The 19,916-nt window shown below is 43.5% G+C and overlaps 1 protein-coding gene and 1 long non-coding RNA gene across 5 annotated transcripts in view; one reads left to right on the top strand and one right to left on the bottom strand.

Annotated features, from left to right (window-relative positions):
* JMJD4 (jumonji domain containing 4) overlaps positions 1–19,572 on the top strand; it is a 42,573-nt gene extending 23,001 nt beyond the window's left edge. For 2 of the 4 annotated variants that reach the window (XM_075588019.1, XM_075588017.1), the window contains 3 exons: positions 4,020–4,287; positions 7,747–7,893; positions 17,125–19,572. In XM_075588019.1, the coding sequence (XP_075444134.1) occupies positions 4,020–4,287; positions 7,747–7,893; positions 17,125–17,442 (733 nt within the window). In that variant the 3' untranslated portion in view covers positions 17,443–19,572. Of the gene's footprint in view, positions 1–4,019; positions 4,288–7,746; positions 7,894–8,524; positions 8,596–17,124 lie in introns of all 4 variants that reach the window. The other 2 variants (XR_012799348.1, XM_075588018.1) reach the window with 2 other exon arrangements.
* On the bottom strand, positions 8,424–13,008 carry LOC142487919 (uncharacterized). Its single transcript, XR_012799349.1, has 4 exons — positions 12,662–13,008; positions 12,440–12,556; positions 11,792–11,906; positions 8,424–8,575 (listed from the first exon to the last, which is right to left on the bottom strand). It is a non-coding gene; the product is annotated as an uncharacterized LOC142487919 (long non-coding RNA).
* Positions 19,573–19,916: the final 344 nt, after the last annotated feature.

Below are 19,916 nucleotides of genomic sequence, written 5' to 3'. Positions count from 1 at the left end.
AAGGTGCATACCCAGAAAACCACTTTTTTTGGTTTTCTGGGTGGTGGTTTTCTGTGGTTTTCTGGGTATGCACCTTAACCCTGGCTGTGCTCAAAGCTGTGACCATGCAGCAAGCTTAAGCCTATAGGGAACCATGTTAAAAATGGTTATTGAGGCAAAAAGTGACACTGTGTGCTCATTTGCATGTCATTTCCCAGAATCCCTTGCTGCAGTGGAAGTGCTGTATGCTGGGTGATAATGGGGAAAGGTGGGGTTGCAGACCTGCCTAAGACATGCAGATGAGCATACAGCTATATTTGCATATTTGCTTTCCTGTGGAGGGTTTTTGTCACTTTTTTTACTCACCATAACTTAACTCAGTATTATATATATATATATATATATATAAAATCGTCTTCTCTCATGCAATCGAGGCTGTTATTAACAATCAGTTCCAGATGTAATTTCCCTTTGCAGCTTTTAATTTTAAACTGGTATCAGTTGTTTGGAGGTTAGTGGCCCCTCCCCCCAGGGTTTAAGTTCACCCCACCCCACTTTTTAAGTACAGCAAGGCCACGCTTCTTGGCGCCCCACTTTTTTTCGGCGATCCGCTGATACGGCGGCACCAAGACGGGGGCCGCCATATCTCCTCAGAGGCTGTTGCCGCCGTCGTGCATGCGCAGAACGTAGCTTGCGCGCGCAAAACATAGGTCGTGCACGCACAAGGGGGAAACTGCCGGGTTGCGCATGCGCACGAGGGGGAAATTGCCGGGTTGCGCATGCGCACAAGGGGGAAATTGCCGGGTTGCGCATGCGCACGAGGGGGAAATTGCCGGGTTGCGCATGCGCACAACAGAAAAATCGCCGGTTCCGCTTTACGCCGATTTTCACTATACGGCGGGCCCTTAGAACGGAACCCGCCGTATACCCGGGGCCCTGCTGTAGTAAGTTTTTTTCCATGTTCCTGTGCAGGACAGGTCCACTGATGAGACCATTTTCCCTCTTGCAGAGGTAACTGAAAATTGTCACAGGTAGTGTTAGGACCTGCATACTGGTCATGCCATGAAGTGGCTGCAGGCTTATAACGCTTTGCCCAAAGGGTTTAACTAAATGACCCTTACTCATGAGAATACTAACATTGAAGTATTTAACTATGTATTTTGTTACATTGGATGTAGCATTGGGTATTTTTGCCCTTTGCAGCTTAGCCTGGAAATGGGCACTCTGCAAGCCCAAATGTTCTACAATAAATGAGAAAACAAGGCAAGCGCTGACCCTGGTCTGCATGTTATGGATTTCTCACATATATATACTGTATATACACAGACACACACACAATAACACACATAGATACAGCGTACATCTGCGTTGCCCAAAAGGCGCACAGCCTGATGGGGCCCCCCCAAGAACTGCTCCCCTCTGCACAGGACCAGCGTAGGGTTAACATGTGCTTGTTCTTTGTTGAATCAGCAACCCCACCCACTGGAATGTTAATGAGCCAAGGGGACACAAAGAAAAGATCTTTTTGTTCACTCCAGTGTACATCTGCGTTGCCCCAAAGGCGCACAGTCTTTGGCGCAGCCGAAGGGCAGCCAAAGGGCGTGAGCCGTTTGCTGCCGTTCGCTGATGTTAGTTGATGTTAAAGCTGCTCTATTTCTATCTGAAACTCACAAGCCCTTTATCCCCTGTACCCAATTTTCCTGCTTTATCTGTCCATGAAATGTCTGTGAAGTGACTGTATAACCCTGTTCTTTTATTGTAACCATTGGTGTCCAGGAAGATCAGGGAGCGCAAGGATATGTGAATAAAAAACATATACAAATGGTGCAATATGTCTTAAGTCTCTTTTCTTTTCAATAAGTTTTCAATACCCCGATCCAAGTTATACTCACACAGATTTCTCTGTGTTAAGATGTACGTAAAGGTTTCTTTATCTTTCAATCTTTATGGGGTAGTAGTATCTATGGAACCGCTTTGGATATGGACTCCTCACCGCATATACCGGTTTGAAAGAAGAGGAACAGACATAGTGCAAAATTGCAAGACACTTGTTTTATCTACATAAAAGGGTAAAATCACACTCGCACGGTTTCTAAAACATATGCGCAGATAGATCAAAAATGATCAAACAGCCGCCGCGGAGAATGCAGAGTGGTCTCCCTGCTGGATGCTCACGGTACACTGTGACGTCTGAGTCTTTCGGATCCAGCACTTCCGGATGTAGACCCTGGAGGCTCTCTGTATTTTATTCAAATATAAGCACAAAATCACTATTGAAGTTGATTTCTTTTTGAGCACATTATAGCACTATTTTTCTTGGGTGATTTACTTATACCCTAACACTGTTCAATTTGTGAATTTAAGTAGATTTAAGCGCTATTTAGATAACACGTTTTTTTCCCTCTTTGTTGTATCCATGTATTTTTTATAACTCTGTGCCCAGGACATACTTGAAAACGAGAGGTATCTCTCAATGTATTACTTCCTGGTAAAACATTTTTATAAATAAATTTAAAAAAATAGATACAGTACACGTGTATCACGTGGGACATATATATATATATATATATACACACAGTGTCCCATTCTATCCAGAGGGTGGCAGCACAATCATTTTCTTCTTCTGCATAGCATCACTTGTAAAATCATCCAAAGTAATGTTTCGTCTTTACATACAGTACAGTGTAGCCTGAGCTGCAATGCGACCAATGTTATTATCTGTGTGCCGGCCTGATCCCACTAACACTGTTTAGTGTCACTGACAATCGTCAGTCAGTCTGTATCACATTGAAAGGAACTTAATTCTCATGAATGCAAACATTTATCACAGGGATATATGCATCTTGTTTTTAACCTGGAAAGGCATAGCTAGGTCATGTACCCAATATCCCAGAGTTTTATCAGTCTGGCATTGAACCCAGATATGTGTGCATGTTAGACCAACACATTAACCGCTGTGCCCCCGAGGCTTGTACTGAACTGTGCAGCATCCGTTCATTTGCATCACATGTATTTGGAGCTTGGTACATGGCCGCTTTAATGCTGGAATATCTTGTTCTGGGATTCACTAATCAGCAATGTGGGGTATCACCCCTATCTGGCGCTAACTCCCATTTCAAGTCCGTTGCAGTTCGCCCCGGATCGGGGTGCGAAACCCCATGTCGGAGCTTTATGACTGTCCCTTAAAATTCATAATATGCTGCTCATAATATGCTGCAAACTAAATCAGTGTTGTGACGAGCTTACATTGTCATTTTTAGTGCCGGAGGCGCATGGAAATGAAACAGTTCTCTTAATGTTTACACTACGTCTTGATCAGATGTAGAGACCAGTTGTTTATCAGTTGTTTATCTACAAGACTATTCTTTCAATGTCAGATTTTTGGCTCATGGGCTCTCCACTTTGCTGAATTTCATCATGCTTATTGGTTGCATAATACAGGGTGTCCATAAATGATTCACCCTATTATAAGCCTTCATAAATTCGTTATTTTCGGAGCTATCTTAAAACGGTTTTCGGCAATTAATAACACAACTCAAGAAAAGTTTGTTTTAATTAAGTAGACTACCACCGTTCAGTCAATACTTCAGTACACCAGATCTCAGTAAACTTCCACGTGAGTCCCATTAGCAGCACGCAGAACATCAAGGCAATTTAGATGATTTAGTTCCAAACATTAAGAAACATCTTGCGTGGTGGAAGCTAATGTCTCTTCTATCCGGTGTTATTAATTACCGCAAACCGGTAATTGGAGAGTCCAACGTTTCAAGTCGCCAACACTCTCCACTCTTCCTCCAATAAATGGAAGACCCTACTGTATATTAAAAGTGAGAAATTCTGTTTCACTACCATTTTGTCCATTTGTGTTGGCCACAGATACAGGCTTTTCTCACTAAAGTTTGTTCCCTCCCTGCCCCCCTCCCCTCCAATATTTGTATTCATAGTATTTCTCTTGACATATATTTTTTTTCTTATAAATTGTTGCACTGGCCTTAAAAAGAAGTGCTCAAAACCCCCAAAATGCCATGTTCCCCACACAGGACTCCTTTCCACGCTGATGTGTTTCGGTCCTACAGCTGGTCTGCCAACATATGCGGCCAAAAGAAATGGCTGCTGTTCCCCCCTGGGCAAGAGGAATATCTCCGAGATTGCCACGGAAACTTGCCTTATGATGTCACCTCGCCTTGCCTGCAAGACGACAGCATCTACCCAAATTCCCAACAGTGTTGCCCACCCATTGAAGTCGTACAGGAAGCGGGGCAGATGGTTTTTATCCCAAGTGGATGGCATCATCAGGTGTACAACATGGTAAGCCAATGGTTATTGTGAGTTTAAGAGCTTAAAGTGGTATTCCCTTCAAAAACATTTCATTTTGAAGCTTATTTTATAGGCATGTATGGAAGCCATCTTGTTTTATCCCCCACATTTTAAACATTACAAGCAGACATCTCTGGAGTTCTACATAAGAAATATATTATTATATTACATAGTAGATGAGGTTGAAAAAATACATAAGTTCAACCTATATTAAATTTAGACAACAGATACTTTAGCTTATACTTGTACTTGATCTGGAGGAAGGCAAACAAAAAAACCCCAGTGACATGTCATCTAATGTTATCTTATAAGAGGAAAAATACATTCCTTTAAGACTGCAGTAATGGCAATCAGATTACTCCTTGGATCAACATCCTTCTCGTGTTTACTTATTTGGTATATCCTGTATACTTTTCCTTCCTAAAAAGATGTCCAACCTTTATTGAAGATATCTATTGTATCTGCCATCACAGTCTCCATGGGTAATGAATTCCACAAGGTAACTGCCCTTACTGTATAGAACCCTTTCCTTTGTTGCTGGTGATCTTATTTGCCTTTGCAGCTATGCCTGACATTCAGCACTGTTGCTAAGCCTGCTGTCTGCACTCCTAAATCCTTCCCCATCAAGGGTTCTCCTAATTTTTCCAATATAATCTAATTTGTTAGTGTAATACCTCTTCCCCTGGCCAACCGAAGAGGGACACACCAAAGTGATCCAATGTCTATTCGGGTGTTGTTTATGTGCAGGTGGTGCTCAGCGTCGCTTATTTACCTTGTTTCTCAGGGTGATGATATTCGTGCAGGGCTGGTGTGCTAAGCATGATAAGGAAATGATATAGGGCACCAGGAACGTTTCTTTAACGTTATTCACAGGAACAGCATATAAACATCTTCCTTGGAGCAAGAGGCATCAGCAAAGAGGCACATTCTTCCCTTTGTTGTCACTACCTGTGGCAATCCAATGCCTTGTTGGGGTCTGCTCCTTCCTCCACTATGATCCCCAGGCAGGATGCCCATCCTATCACCCTAACGGAGCTACTCTGGGGTGATACTCTGAGGCCCTTACTGAAGAGCCTCCTATAAAGTATATGCCCATCCCCTCTTGTGGGTGGACCATGGCTTAGGGCCATATAGAGAGGCCCTAGTAAGTCACACTTTCCCTAAACTGGAAAATAGCAAAGGGGATCCTGACACACATAGTTACAGACTCACAACTTGCATTATTTACAATGCGATCCCCCTCCCCATCGTGGTCTCCTCCTGGGATCTGAAATAGAATCTTCCATCCCCACTATACTGTATACAGATGCAGCGGCCGTTATACGAACAAATCACGGCGCCGTTTTCCTGTGCGCTGCTGTACTAGACGCGGCATTAACGCCGCCAATCGCCCCAGGCACACGTGTTTATCGCGGTTCCTTTGTTTGAATTTCATGGATTCTGTTTCTTTGGGTGCAATGAATTGTAATGTGTACAGTACAGGCATACCCCGGTTTAAGGACACTCACTTTAAGTACACTCGCGAGTAAGTACATATCGCCCAATAGGTAAACAGCAGCTCACGCATGCGCCTGTCAGCACGTCCTGAACAGAAATACCGGCTCCCTACCTGTACCGAAGCTGTTAACAAGTGGGGAGACTATAGAGCCTGTTCCAAATGCGTTATTTACATCAGTTAAGCACGTATATGACGATTGCAGTACAGTACATGCCTCGATACGTGGGAAAAAGGTAGTGCTTCACTTTAAGTACATTTTCGTTTACATACATGCTCCGGTCCCATTGCGTACGCTAATGCGGGCTATGCCTGTTCTGTGCTACTGTGCTACGGTGTCAATTTCAGGTGTTTAAAAAACAGAACTCTAAAAATCAATTTTCTGCACTCGCGTCTTAAGGCGGGAAGGGGCGGTGCGGTTGGAAGAAATCACGCGCCATGACATCGGTATTCCGAGGTATACCCCACGTGAAGTGTTTCAATAACGGCCACTGCATCTGTATACCTAGGGTTGCCAGACGTCCCGTACTGTATGTACGTGACTGTTCCCTATTTCAATTAATTGTTGCAGCGGGACAATTCACGGACAGAGGTCAGCCGGCAGCGACAGCAGTGGTGTGGCGGGGGAAGAGGACCATGGCAGCGGCATCAGAGGGCAGCGGTGGAGCCCACCCCAGCGGTATGACCTGAAAGTCAATCACAACTTCCGGTGTCTGCTGGAGCGAGCTCCACCACTACCCTCTGCTGACTGCAACTAATAATTCATTTTCCATTAGGTATTCCTGAATATTATCCCCTACTAAACCTTCAAATAGCTTCCCCACTATTGATATCAGGCTTCCAGGTCTGTAATTCCCCGGTTGTGATCTAACTCCGTTTTATAAATGTAGGCACGTCTGCTTTATGCCAATCGTGTGGTACTGAGCTTGTGGAAATGAAATCCTTGAATATTAAATATAATGGGTTGGCTATTACTGAACTTAATTCCTTAAGAACTCTTGGATTTATGCCATCCGGGCCAGGTGCCTTGCTTACTTTCATTTTATTAAGCCGCCTATGCACTTCTTCTTCTGTTAACCAATTGTTTGTTAATATAGAGGTTGTGGCTTCATCCTATTGCAATGTTTGTGCCCCCTCCCCTGTGACCGTGGCTTTCACCTTCTCCGGAGCCACAACAAAATGAAGGGGTTTTTTTTGCCTCGGCTCTGGGGAAGGTGAGTCTGGCTGCATCTGTATAAGAAACATATTTTCACTCAAAGCACAATCAAACCTCTGCAAATCACTACTATCCTTGAAGTTGTGCTGCAAATTGCATTAATACCTTGAAAAGAGGACTAGATCTATTCACATTGAGGAGGAACATGAATGGATACGAGCAGTATGGAGATGTATCTGGAGGCAAGGAGTGACTGCTTAACCAGGGGCTCCCCACTACTTTCCACTGTGGATACAGACTATGTAGGCTTGATTTGACCATATGGTCTGACCTAGTTATTATGTTCTTGTTTTATGCTCTTATGACATATTTGGGACTAATCAAGTTCAATAAAGTGAAGTTGAAAAGTACATACTCACCTTATAATCGGGCCTCACTTTGTGAGGAATCAGCAGTTGGATGTATGAGGTAGGAGGGTAAAACAGAGGAAGCTCCATCTTAGGGGCCTGAAGCAGACATGTTGCTTGTGGCAGGAAGCTCAAACCGAGAAAGACGTAGACAGAGAGAGAAAGTGTGTGTGTGTGTGTGTGTGTGTGTGTGTGTGTACTTTTTTCTTTCCAGCTACTACTGAAATTAGGTTGCTCTATCATCTGGAAAATATCATAGAAATGTAAGTGTCTCTGCTCACTGAACAAGATGCGGTTGTTATTTTGGTTATTGGCGAGATGTTGAAATGTGTCTTTATAAATACCTATCGGGTGTATAGTGCATGGATTTCACAGACTTTTTATTTTTTAAGGAAGACACGATCTCCATTAACCACAACTGGGTAAATGGTTGTAATGTGTCCGTCATGTGGAAGTTTCTCCAAGGAGAGCTCGACGCAGTCCATCGGGAGATTGGTGAATGGAAGGAAACTATGGACAACTGGCACCATCATTGCCAGGTAAAATGGTCTATTCACATATATTGTGTAACATGGCTACTCTCTAGCTCTTCACCAGTGCTACGTTGATGCCATTAAAGCTGCAGTTCAGTCAATATCCTGCATGTGTGTGTTTTTTAATAAATCAGTTCTGTAGTAAGAAAAAATACTTTTAGCACTTTCTGTTTTTAAAAAAACAACTTTGAAAGACCAATTTTCTTGTATTCTATTTTAACAGCCATTTGCTAAGGCACTGCCCCTTCATGTCCTGTCACAAGCCCTGGCACATCCCTTTGTCAGCCCTGCCCTCCCTCTAGCACATGTCGGTGCAGGAGTGCTCATGAATATTCATGAGCTTCCACTGAGTGACAGAAGCAAATAAAAACATATGCCAGCTCTAATTATGTCACCAAATTTCGCCTATCAATACATGGAGAATGAATTGACTGGCAGCTATACAGTTCTTTAGGTAATTAGAGATTGCACACATGAAACTATTGAAGTAAAAAAAAAAATTAAAAAAAAAAAAAGACTGAACTGCAGCTTTAAGTGGGGTTACAATTACTAGAGCTCAGTCAAAACATTTACATGGTTTAGTTGGCAAACTTTTATTTAACACGATTACGTTTTTTATTGGATCAATATCAAAAAGCATTCAGGAGGAGTTTGAGGTTGCCCTTCACTGCGTCCCATCACCGAAAACCTAACGAACAGCAAAGACAGGTCAGATAAAAATTCATTCATAAATACACGTCCTTCTCTGAGTGGTTTAGAGTTAGACCAATGGTGCTCAACTCCAGTCCTTAAGCTGGTGGCCTTATCAGTCCCTGCTTCAGCACAGGTGACTCATTCAGAGCTGATTGAGCCACCTGTGCTGAAGCCGGGATATCCTCAAAACTTGGCCTGTTGGGGGGCTTGAGGACTAGAGTTGAGCACCCCTGGTTTAGACCCTATTAGTTTTGTGTATTCTGGTTGGAACACATTAAACAGGATTTGTTTGTTAATTGTAGTCAAAAGTATATTGCAGGCAAAGGGTCCTTACAGTGTCTGCCCTTCATTCTCCATAGTTGAATTAAACGTTGTGATACATTATTATAAGAACTCGTACAGTAATTCACTGCTTGGTGAGCTCTACATTTCCTGTCCGTGTTCAACAACACTGTTATCTAAGTTTTTGCTAAACCTCTGCTCACCTTTGTTTGCGCCAGTCAGAGTTCCCCCTCAGGTCTTTCTCCCTTTCTCACCATCTTCAGGGCTCATTTTAAGATCCACAAGACACTAAGGGGCTTTTTCTATATCAGCCGAAGCTGTCGATCGGGATGTTTTGGGCCTAAATTCCCCACTTCGTTATTCCTAGATTAAGCCCTTAAGGATTTCACCACTGACCGTACACACATACGGGCACAATACACTCCATAATGAATATTCACTGCTAATGGTGCTGTACATCTCCCAACAGATTTCTGTCGTCTATGTACCAATCCTGTAGAATCTGTAATAACGTTTCTCAGATTTGATTCACATTGTTAGACTACAAGGTATACAGTGATCCATCAATTAGCAAAATAGTTTAGGTGGGAAAATGCCTTAATAGGATATTATTGGGTAGTAAGTAAATCTTCTAAAATATGGCAGTAGGAAAAAAAACTGGGGAAAAGTTGGTTATTTTTAACTTGGGCATCAATGAGATAAACCGATTTTTTTATTTTTCTCACTTCCCTATTCTCTTCTCATGCGTCTTTAGTGTTCACTTGCACAAACATACAGCATCTAGACAAGTCTTAAAAATGTGAATAATTATGAAGACCGGATGAAAAATACTATGGAGGGAGCCATTTTAGACCCAGGTCGACAAAGCTCAGTTGTCATTTAACGTGACTCTAACCCAGGGGGTGGCCAACTCCAGTCCTCAAGGGCCACCAACGGGTCAGGTTTGCAGGATATCCCTGTCATTATGACTGAGCCACCTGTGTTGAACCTGACCTATTAATGACCCTTGAGGACTGGAGTTGGCCACCCCTGGTCTAACCTAACTTAATAGAGAGGAGTACATGCACACTGCAGTATGGTGCTGGAGGGGGCTACTTATCTGCCGGTGCACTGGGTCCAGGGAGGTCCAGACATCCCAGAGGAGAACAGTGTAGAAAATGGAAGCAGGCACACGGTCTTATGCAAAGAATATTTAATGTGCCACCAGAAGGTCCAACGTTTCGGCAGTGAACTGCCTTTATCAAGGAGGGGAATACTTAAGAATTAAATTAAATATTCTTTGCATAAGACCGTGTGCCTGCTTCCATTTTCTACACTAACCTAACTTAAAGCAGCAATCCTGCTTTCCTTGTTTACACTTTTCTACATTTTTTTTTGGAGTTATAGAATTGAGGCGCGGGGTTCTCCAGAGTTGAACCGTGTTCAATTCAGCTTCTGGGACCCCCTGCTTCCCGAGAGACTTACCTCCGTAAAGGTGCCATGTTTAAATGTCCTCCGTCACAAGAGAACAACAGGAAGCCGCAAGCGATGATGTCACGGCTTCTCAATGCTAAACAGAGGTGATATGCTGCACACCACAACTAAATAATACATTCAGTATTACCGGTGCTGCTGGTTCAATGGGTACCTGTCCTGGTAATCCGAATCTGAACTGCTGAAAAGGAGATCCAACGCACTACGGGTTTGCTGAATATAAAAATGTATTTCTGTCACTTGATAAAGACCTTACGGTCGAAACGTTGTGTGGCACAATACATTTTTCTATCCAGCAAACCCGTAGTGCGTTTGGATCTCATTTTCAGCAGCACGGCTTCCCATTGGCCATGTGACGTGGGACTTTAAAACGCCGCCATTTCGACAGCGCCACCAAGCTGCGCCGGAGCTGCTGCCTGGACCTAAGGAGCTAAGTATCTCGGGAAGCCGCGGGGACCCGGAGCTGAAATGAATGGGGTTCAGCTCTGGAGGAGATTCCCTGCTTCAATTCTAGCACTCTTAGAAATAAAAAAAATAGATAACATTTTAGAAAAAAGGAAAGCAGAATTATTGATTTAATGTCACTGTAAGACTAACTGTATCTTCAAAGGACAATAACGTAAAGTTAAGGCCTCGGACATGGTCAAAAAGGCCGCGCTGAGTTGAAACATTATCCCTATCAGCGCGGCTTTAGACGGCGCTTCCGCAGGCGTGTGGAATTGAAGCCGACAGAGAAATGTAAGTTTTCCCGCTGAGAGAAGCGCAGGGCCGGTCACGTGACCGCCAAAAGCCAATGGCAGTCTGTGACGTCGGTGACGTGGCGTGCTAGCCCCGCCTCCCGCTCCAGCCCCGCCTGCCTCCCACCCGGCACACAAGCGCGCTCGCTGGAGGGACACGAAAAAGCTCCTGCTTGAGCAGGGGAGCATGAGCGTCAGCGCTGCTCAGCGCTCTTCTTTTCACCATGTCCGAGGCCTAAGTCACGTTTTCTCCCGTAAAGAGCATAGCATTAACTAGAATGACCGTTGCCTAACATTGCATATCCAGAAAAGTCTGTTAAGGTTAACACAGAGACGTAACGTTAGTTAGGTCACCGCTAAACATGGTATTACGCGCATCCAGATCCTCACCCCTCTTTCTTAACTTGAGGTTCTGGATCCGAGTTACACAAGACATAATTAGCATCACGTTATTGGAAGAGAATTATGCTACAAAACCGGATAAGCCTATGCAAATGAGATCTAGAACGGCAGTTGTTTTGGCATACAATTAGCGTTAACTTAAGAGAACACAATGGCCATTTTTGTTTTAGGTAATGTCACGTTCTGAGCGCTAATTTAACGGAGCTTTGTAGATCTAGCGCTTAGATGTGATATACATCTCGGATGCACCGACCTTGGCCCCTTGCAGACGCACTTCCCAGAATCCCCTTCTATCTCTGTAAGTTCTCCCCACTCACCACTTAGATTGTAAGCTCTTCAGGGCAGGGAATTCCTTTCATGTCTGAAGCACTTATTCCCATTATGTGTTATGTCACGTGTTACTGCTGTGAAGAGCTGTGGACCTGGATGGCGCTATATAAATAAAGATATACATACATACGTAGAAAATGCACATAAATTTTTTATTTAAAACTGCTGTACTTTTACTATTATAATGAAGACATCTGCTTAGATCAGGTGTGCGCAAAGTGGGGGGCGCAAGATTATTTTGTGGGGGCGCAGACTTCACCTATCTTTCCACGTCGCCATGGGAACGCTGCGTCAAATGACTCCACGGGTCATGTGACATGTGCGTCGCCATAGCAACGCACGTCAAATTACACCACAGGGTGACGTGACCCTGCGCATCGTTTGATGCTGGATATTGGGTAAGGGGGGGTTCGAGCATAAGGGCTGGCAGGCAGGGGGGGGCGCAGCACAGAAAGTTTGCGCGCCCCTGGCTTAGAGTGTGTGTATATTTTTATATATATATATATATGTATACATTACCGCATAGCAGCAAAAAGGAGACAGCACTCAGGTGAATGAAAATGAATGTATTAAATACAGCACATATATATATATATATATATATATATATATATATATAATCAAAGGCTCCTTACCAGGCAGACCAGAGAATCCAGGGAATCCAAAGCAGGCACAGCAAGGAAGAGACAGCACACTTGTTAGCAAAAAGGATTGTATTAGTGAAGCAGGCACAAAACACCAACGTTTCGGTCCTAAAAACAGGACCTTTATCAAGGGAGTGCTTACCACAGATAGACCATAACCACCAATATATACCCATAACTAACTACCTTAATTAAAGACAAAATTGCACACACCTTTGTAACTGCAACCTCCTCCGGTGAGGAACAGATGACATCATCACCTGGCGTCTATCTCATGTGCTCACTGCAGTAAGGAGCATCATGGGTAATTAGGGAAACTATGGGAGACCCCCCTCAGTCACAGGAACGGGCTCTACTGTGCATGTGTAGTGCTCAAGTACTGGGTTGCCTAGCAATGACAGGCAACAGGAAGGAGGAAGGAATGAGCAGTGAAGGGAGGGGGGCGGGCCAGAGTGCTCCGTGACAGCAGCTGCAGAGCGCATGGAAGTAGAGGCTGCAGGCAGAAACACATGTATACAATAAAAATGCCACAAACACCACTAAAGTGTATACATACCAGCTGGGCAAAGGGGGGGGTGTGTAGGGAGGGGGGGGTGTGTAGGGAGGGGGGGGGAAGGGGTGGGGATGGCAACAGGGGGAAAGGGGGAAGAGGGTGGTTGGAAGCAGGGATAGGAAGACATGGTTAGAAATAAGTAACATGTCAGAGATGCATCTAGGTCAAAGCCGTGTAGGTCCATAATGAGGACAGTGCCAAAAAGTCACAAGTCAGGGAAACTGAAATGAGCAAAAAGGCAGAAAGGAGGAGGGCTAATCATCCAGCATCATGATCATAACAGTGGGGGGAAGAGGGGGGGGGGACACTGGAGATAGCATGTAGCAATAATGACATTATACAATACAGCCATTATTAAATAGAGCAATGAAAACATTATTAAATAAAGCATCCAAGTCTGAAGTCCTCGTTAAGACCAAACGGTGACATGGTTTTGAGGTCATGGATCGTCTTCGCCTCCAATTGCAGCAAAAGTTTATTGCGATCACCTCCTCGAGATGAAGTGTCGGCTTGTAAGATGGGCATACACCTTAATGTCGACAGACTGTGTTTTTCTTGTTTGAAATGTCTTGCGACCGGGAGCAGTTTGTAATCCTCCACTGTGCTCGTGTCCAACAGTGCTTTCCTGATAGTAGATCTATGAACAGCCATGCGTTCTTTCAACATACGGCTAGTCTTGCCTATGTAATAGAGCCCACACGGGCACCTGATGAAGTACACGACGAACCTTGTCTCACAGTTCATGGGTGTTTTGATGTGTATTGTTTTACCAGTGTGTGGATGGGCATAAGATTGGCCAATCTGTAAAAAGCCACAGTTAATGCATCCATGACATTTATATACACCAGGTTTTTTATGTAGCCATGTTGTAGTAGGTGCATATTTGTTAAAAGGATCAGCCTCCACTAGATAGTCCCTCAGGTTTCTACCCCGACGATAGCACATCCTAGGTGCTCCCTGACAAAAATCGCCTATTTTGGGGTCAGTACTCAGGATGTTCCAATTTTTTGTAATACTCCGTTTGATCACATTAGAAGCGGTGGTAAAAGTACTGCTGATGTTGATGCGGCTGGTCTTAATTTCCGCAATGCATGGTGTGAGGAGAGAATTCCTATCCACGCCCCTAGCTTTAGTGAGGGCTATATCAATTTCAGATCTAGGATATCCCCTGTCAAGAAACCTATTTGCCATTTGGCATAAAGCACCCTCTACTAGATCTGGATCGCTAGTGATGCGCTTAACCCTCAGCAACTGTGAGTACGGTAGTCCCCGTTTGAGAGGCTCAGGGTGATGGCTCGTAGCACAGAGCAGGGTGTTTTTATCTGTAGGTTTCTGAAAGATTTTTGTTGCAGGTAATCCACCTTTTTTATAGACCACGGTATCCAGAAATGAAATACTGTCCAAGCTATGGTTCACCGTGAAGCGTATGGTAGATGGGATCGTGTTCAAGTATGAAATAAATTGTGCTAGTTCATCCTCATTGCCTCCCCATATCAAAAAGATATCGTCAATGTAGCGGGTATAGTGGACAATGTTTACCGCAAACGGTGCATCATTTAGGATATGTAGTTGTTCATAACTGTCCATGAATAGGTTAGCATAAGCAGGTGCCATGTTGGAACCCATGGCTGTCCCTGTAAGTTGGAGGTAGAAGTCGCGTTCAAACCTAAAGAAGTTTTTATGAAGAATAACTTCAATCAACAGTAGGATGAATTCGGTAGGTGGACCATCATACTCCGAATAGTTGGAGAGATGTTCCCTGATTGCCTCCAGTCCCTCACCATGGGGAATATTGGTGTAAAGACTGGAGACATCCAGCGTGACCAAAAGCATGTTGGTAATATCAAAGGTGATGGTGCCCAGTTTGTTGATAAAGGCCGTTGTGTCCTTTGGCACTGTCCTCATTATGGACCTACACGGCTTTGACCTAGATGCATCTCTGACATGTTACTTATTTCTAACCATGTCTTCCTATCCCTGCTTCCAACCACCCTCTTCCCCCTTTCCCCCTGTTGCCATCCCCACCCCTTCCCCCCCCTCCCTACACACCCCCCCCTTTCCCCTTCTCCCTGCTGTCCCTTTGCCCAGCTGGTATGTATACACTTTAGTGGTGTTTGTGGCATTTTTATTGTATACATGTGTTTCTGCCTGCAGCCTCTACTTCCATGCGCTCTGCAGCTGCTGTCACGGAGCACTCTGGCCCGCCCCCCTCCCTTCACTGCTCATTCCTTCCTCCTTCCTGTTGCCTGTCATTGCTAGGCAACCCAGTACTTGAGCACTACACATGCACAGTAGAGCCCGTTCCTGTGACTGAGGGGGGTCTCCCATAGTTTCCCTAATTACCCATGATGCTCCTTACTGCAGTGAGCACGAGATAGACGCCAGGTGATGATGTCATCTGTTCCTCACCGGAGGAGGTTGCAGTTACACAGGTGTGTGCAATTTTGTCTTTAATTAAGGTAGTTAGTTATGGGTATATATTGGTGGTTATGGTCTATCTGTGGTAAGCACTCCCTTGATAAAGGTCCTGTTTTTAGGACCGAAACGTTGGTGTTTTGTGCCTGCTTCACTAATACAATTCTTTTTGCTAACAAGTGTGCTGTCTCTTCCTTGCTGTGCCTGCTTTGGATTCCCTGGATTCTCTGGTCTGCCTGGTAAGGAGCCTTTGATTGTATTCATTCATATGGGACTAAGCACCTGTCCTCATCTGTATTTGTGTGCCATCTGCTCTGTTACCTATATATATATATATATATATATATATATATATATATATATATATATATATATATATATATATAAACAAAACACAAAAAAGCGCAAGCTCCATAGCGCGTAACTGTGTACAAATGAGGGTGAATTTATTAAGAAAAGTGTCCCTAGGAGATACACTTACAAAAAGTTAGACAATTGTTATTTATGTATAGCACAAGTTGCACCTTAAGCTAATTGAGTATTTTCTAGTTATTATTATTTAATTGTTTTAACAATATCAAATTACTAGCTGTTACGATTTGTGTTGAATCAGCACTGCTGATTCTAGTCTTCCTTGAGCTTTTTTGCCGTGTTTACATGGACTCTGCCCTATAAAACTGGCTACAGGACATCAACTAATCACTCCTGAGGAAGTCACGCAACGTGACGAAACGCGTAGAGACGGGGTGACGCCATCTCAGATGGTCGTGTGGGAGGAGGTCCTGTGTTCTTCTGCACTTTTCCAGCTATTCTGCTAGTGCTTCCACTATTGCACCTTCAAAAGCAGCTCCTTTAACATCAGAGATGCTGAATTGCTGCAGGACTCGTGGCAGGAGTCAGAAGCAGTCAAACCAGGTGCTCAGTATCACGGACGAAATCCCTCTCCCCCACTCCTGTAGATGACGCCCCATACAGATTCTCTCCAATGTAAATTTTATTCTAACTTTTTGTAAGTGTATCTCCTAGGGACACTTTTCTTAATAAATTCACCCTCATTTGTACACAGTTATGCGCTATGGAGCTTGCGCTTTTTTGTGTTTTGTTTTTCTAGATCTATGGTGGGTGGCTACACCACTTTCTTTTGAAGCAGCAAGGAGCTCCTGTGGTCAGTGTATCTTTGGGACTCTCTCCTCCTCCAGACCACCACCAAGTGGAGACATTTGGACTTATCCTTTTTTTCTTTGGACACGATCTATTTATTTGCTGGTTATTTTTATTAATTTGCATATACCTTAAGTGTTTATATGAATTATTCACAGTTATTTACTATACTTAGCAGCGCTACTTTTTTGTGTGTGTTTTTTCAATATATATATATATATATATATATATATATATAGTCAAATCGGGAGTTGGCACTCCCGTAGGCAAATATAAGCTGTTGGTGCATGTCCCATATATATAATATAGGTATGCGATACCGTTCCAAAGTCAGGCTATCACGAGGCAGCACACAAAAGTATTTATCAACACAAGTGTATTGTTGAAAAGTGGTACATCTAGACCAACGTTTCGGTCCTCCAAACGGGAGCCTTCCTCAGGGAGAACTCACTGATATAGAGATAGATAGAAATAGAGAGAGAGATTTCTGGAAGATGTTTCATTAGCAATGATAAGGTTATGTTGATGATCTCTTTTTATTAACCAGGTCATCCTGAAATCATGCACTGGAATTGATTATAAGGAATTTTATACTTTCCTCAAGATCATTGCACAAAACAGAATCCAAGACTTGAGGAATTCTGGAGGGGACACGATTGCCGAGACGTGCACTGCCGATGCTACGATGACGTACCCCGGGCCCCTGCACACCGTGTTTGACCTCGAGAAGACTGCCGGTATTCTGGCATCGTTGCTTAACAATGAGGACTTCATCAAATTAGACAAGGAGTCTCTCTGCCCCCCTCCTGATGAATTAATGCAACGTCTGAAAACTGTGATTGCACAAAACTCACACGTTCACTAAATATATTCATAGATTCATAAGAAACAAACAGTATTTTGGCTTCCAAAAAAAAAGGGTATTGGGAAATGTGGCTGATCATTGTGCATGTAAGATGGCTATTTGTTTTGCTAGACCATCAAAAACATGGTACAAAGCTGGATATACTGTAGCACATTGCTTTGTAGATTCTTCATGCAAAGCAAACAATGACACTTGGTTTGTCTCTCAGCTTTAATATAATATGTTTTCGTGAACAGGACTTTCCTAGTTATACATGTTTTGTGCACTTTTCTATTTAACCTTTGCTGTCTGAAAGTTTTCAGTGTGGTTTCTCAGTAATCCACATCTAAAAATCTTGTCACATATAACCATGCATTTACAAAATGTAATAACACTTAACATGTAGCCTTATGAAGGAAAGCCATTATGTATTTAATTTGCTATACATTTTTAGCCCCACCACTAGTTAAAGCTGCAGACCAAGCAATATCCTACATGGTTTTTTGTTTTTTTTTACTAAATCCGTTCTGTACTATGAGAAAGTACTTGTAAATAACTCTGAATTACATTTTTAATGTATTATAATGTACCTATGATTTTTTGTTTATATAACAACCATTAACAAAGTCACATCCCCTTCCTCTTGTGAAACAGGCTCTGGCACACCCCTTTTTGAGCCCTGTCCCCTCTCTAGCAGTGCACCAATTGTATCTAGTGACTGCCTGGTCACATGATCTTCCCCACAGAACTTTGCATCTTTTGGTCCTCTTCTGTTGCACTGACAGCCATTTAGTGAACCCCTGAGCCGAATCTTCACCGATCGATCTATGATGATAATTACTTATCACTGTGTGGATTGTATTTATGCACATATTAAAAGGACTGGGGGGGGGGGGGGGGGCAGCTTAGACGGCTCCTTTACCATGTTCAGTAACTCCACCCTTTAGCTATACAGTATATCAATCTTTGCAGCTTTAACTGTTGCCATGGGGAAAAGAGTCTCCGTTCTCTAAATAGAAGTTGGGTTAGATGAATTACATTTCTTTTTCTGCCCTCCTCTCCCATTGCAGCTTTATTATTTGTAGGTCATGCAATCCTCACTGGCATGTGCCTGGCCATGCACTGGTAACAATGCTACGGCACATACAGTATTTAGCTCCTTTAATTCAATGTGGTCTTGGATCTCGGATATTGTGCATCTACAAAGCACACCCTCCTGGATAAAAGGCTTTGCTTGTTGTGCTGTGTTATCTCGTTTTTATTTATATTGGCATACTGTATGTGCTTCTTTATATTTCTGCTATGTATGACAAATACAAATACCACGTATGAGCGCATTCACATGTCACGACAGCTCTGCAACCCTGCCTCTCCCCATTATCTCTTAGCTTACAGTGCTTCCACTGCAGCCAGGGATTCTGGGTAATGACAGGCACATGAGCACAGTGTCACCTTTTGCTTCTTGCCCATTTTAACATGGACCCCTATAAGTTTATGCCTGCTGCATTGCCCGGCCTAGGTTAAAGAATTAGTTACAGTGGCGGCCGCCTTTAGCCTCGTGCTGCCGTTTCAACGCGATTTTTAAAACCGCGGGCAGATGCGGCATGTTCCGCCCGTTTTAGGCGCCGCGGGCGGTTTCATTGTTTAGCGCTATTAGCGCTGTCTAGCCATGAATGCGGCTGAACGCGGCAAAGTGCGTGACATACGGAAAACATTCCCGAAAAAATTCGGGGATGTACAGTGGCGGCCGCCTTTAGTCTCCTGCGGCCGCCACCGCGGGATTTTTAAAAACGCGGGCAGATGCGGCGTTTTTTCCTCAGATTTCGACACCGCGGGTGCTTTCAAGGTTAAGCGCCATTAGCGCTGAACGGGAAGTGCGGCTGACGCGCGGCCAAGTCCGTTAGAAACGGAAAACATCCCCAAATTTTTAAGGGGATGTTGGAGGTTTAAGGGGGCCGTGACAGTAGGAGGATAAAAGGGGCCGCAACAGTACATGCTCCGTATCAGCAATATGATTTAAAAGGGGTGTGCTGCACTCCACAATGAAAAGATAAATACATACAGTTTACCGGTGCTGCTGGTTCAAGGAGGTACCTGTCAGGTATATTCCAAGGTAATACTCAGGAAAGAAGGATCCAACGCTCTACGGATTTCTGAATAAAGAAAATGTATTGTGCCACACAACGTTTCGACCAATAGGTCTTTCTCAAGTTGCCTAGTCACTTGAGAAAGACCTATTGGTCGTAAGGTTGTGTGGCACAATACATTTTCTTTATTCAGAAATCCGTAGAGCGTTGGATCCTTCTTTCCTCCGTATCAGCAATAGTCATTTTTTCAAGCAAGAACAATTAAAAAAAAAAACTTAACTTTTGTCTTAATGGCATTGATTTTTTTTTTTTTTTTTTTTACTGTTATCTCAATGTTTTCATTAAAAAGAAAAACGATATTATTTTATATTGACAGATTATCTGTTTGCATTTCTTACGGCTGCCTGT

This window comes from Ascaphus truei, chromosome 2, assembly GCF_040206685.1.
Source record: "Ascaphus truei isolate aAscTru1 chromosome 2, aAscTru1.hap1, whole genome shotgun sequence".
Classification (NCBI taxonomy): domain Eukaryota; kingdom Metazoa; phylum Chordata; class Amphibia; order Anura; family Ascaphidae; genus Ascaphus; species Ascaphus truei.
This window is presented reverse-complemented; position numbering and strand designations above follow the sequence as displayed.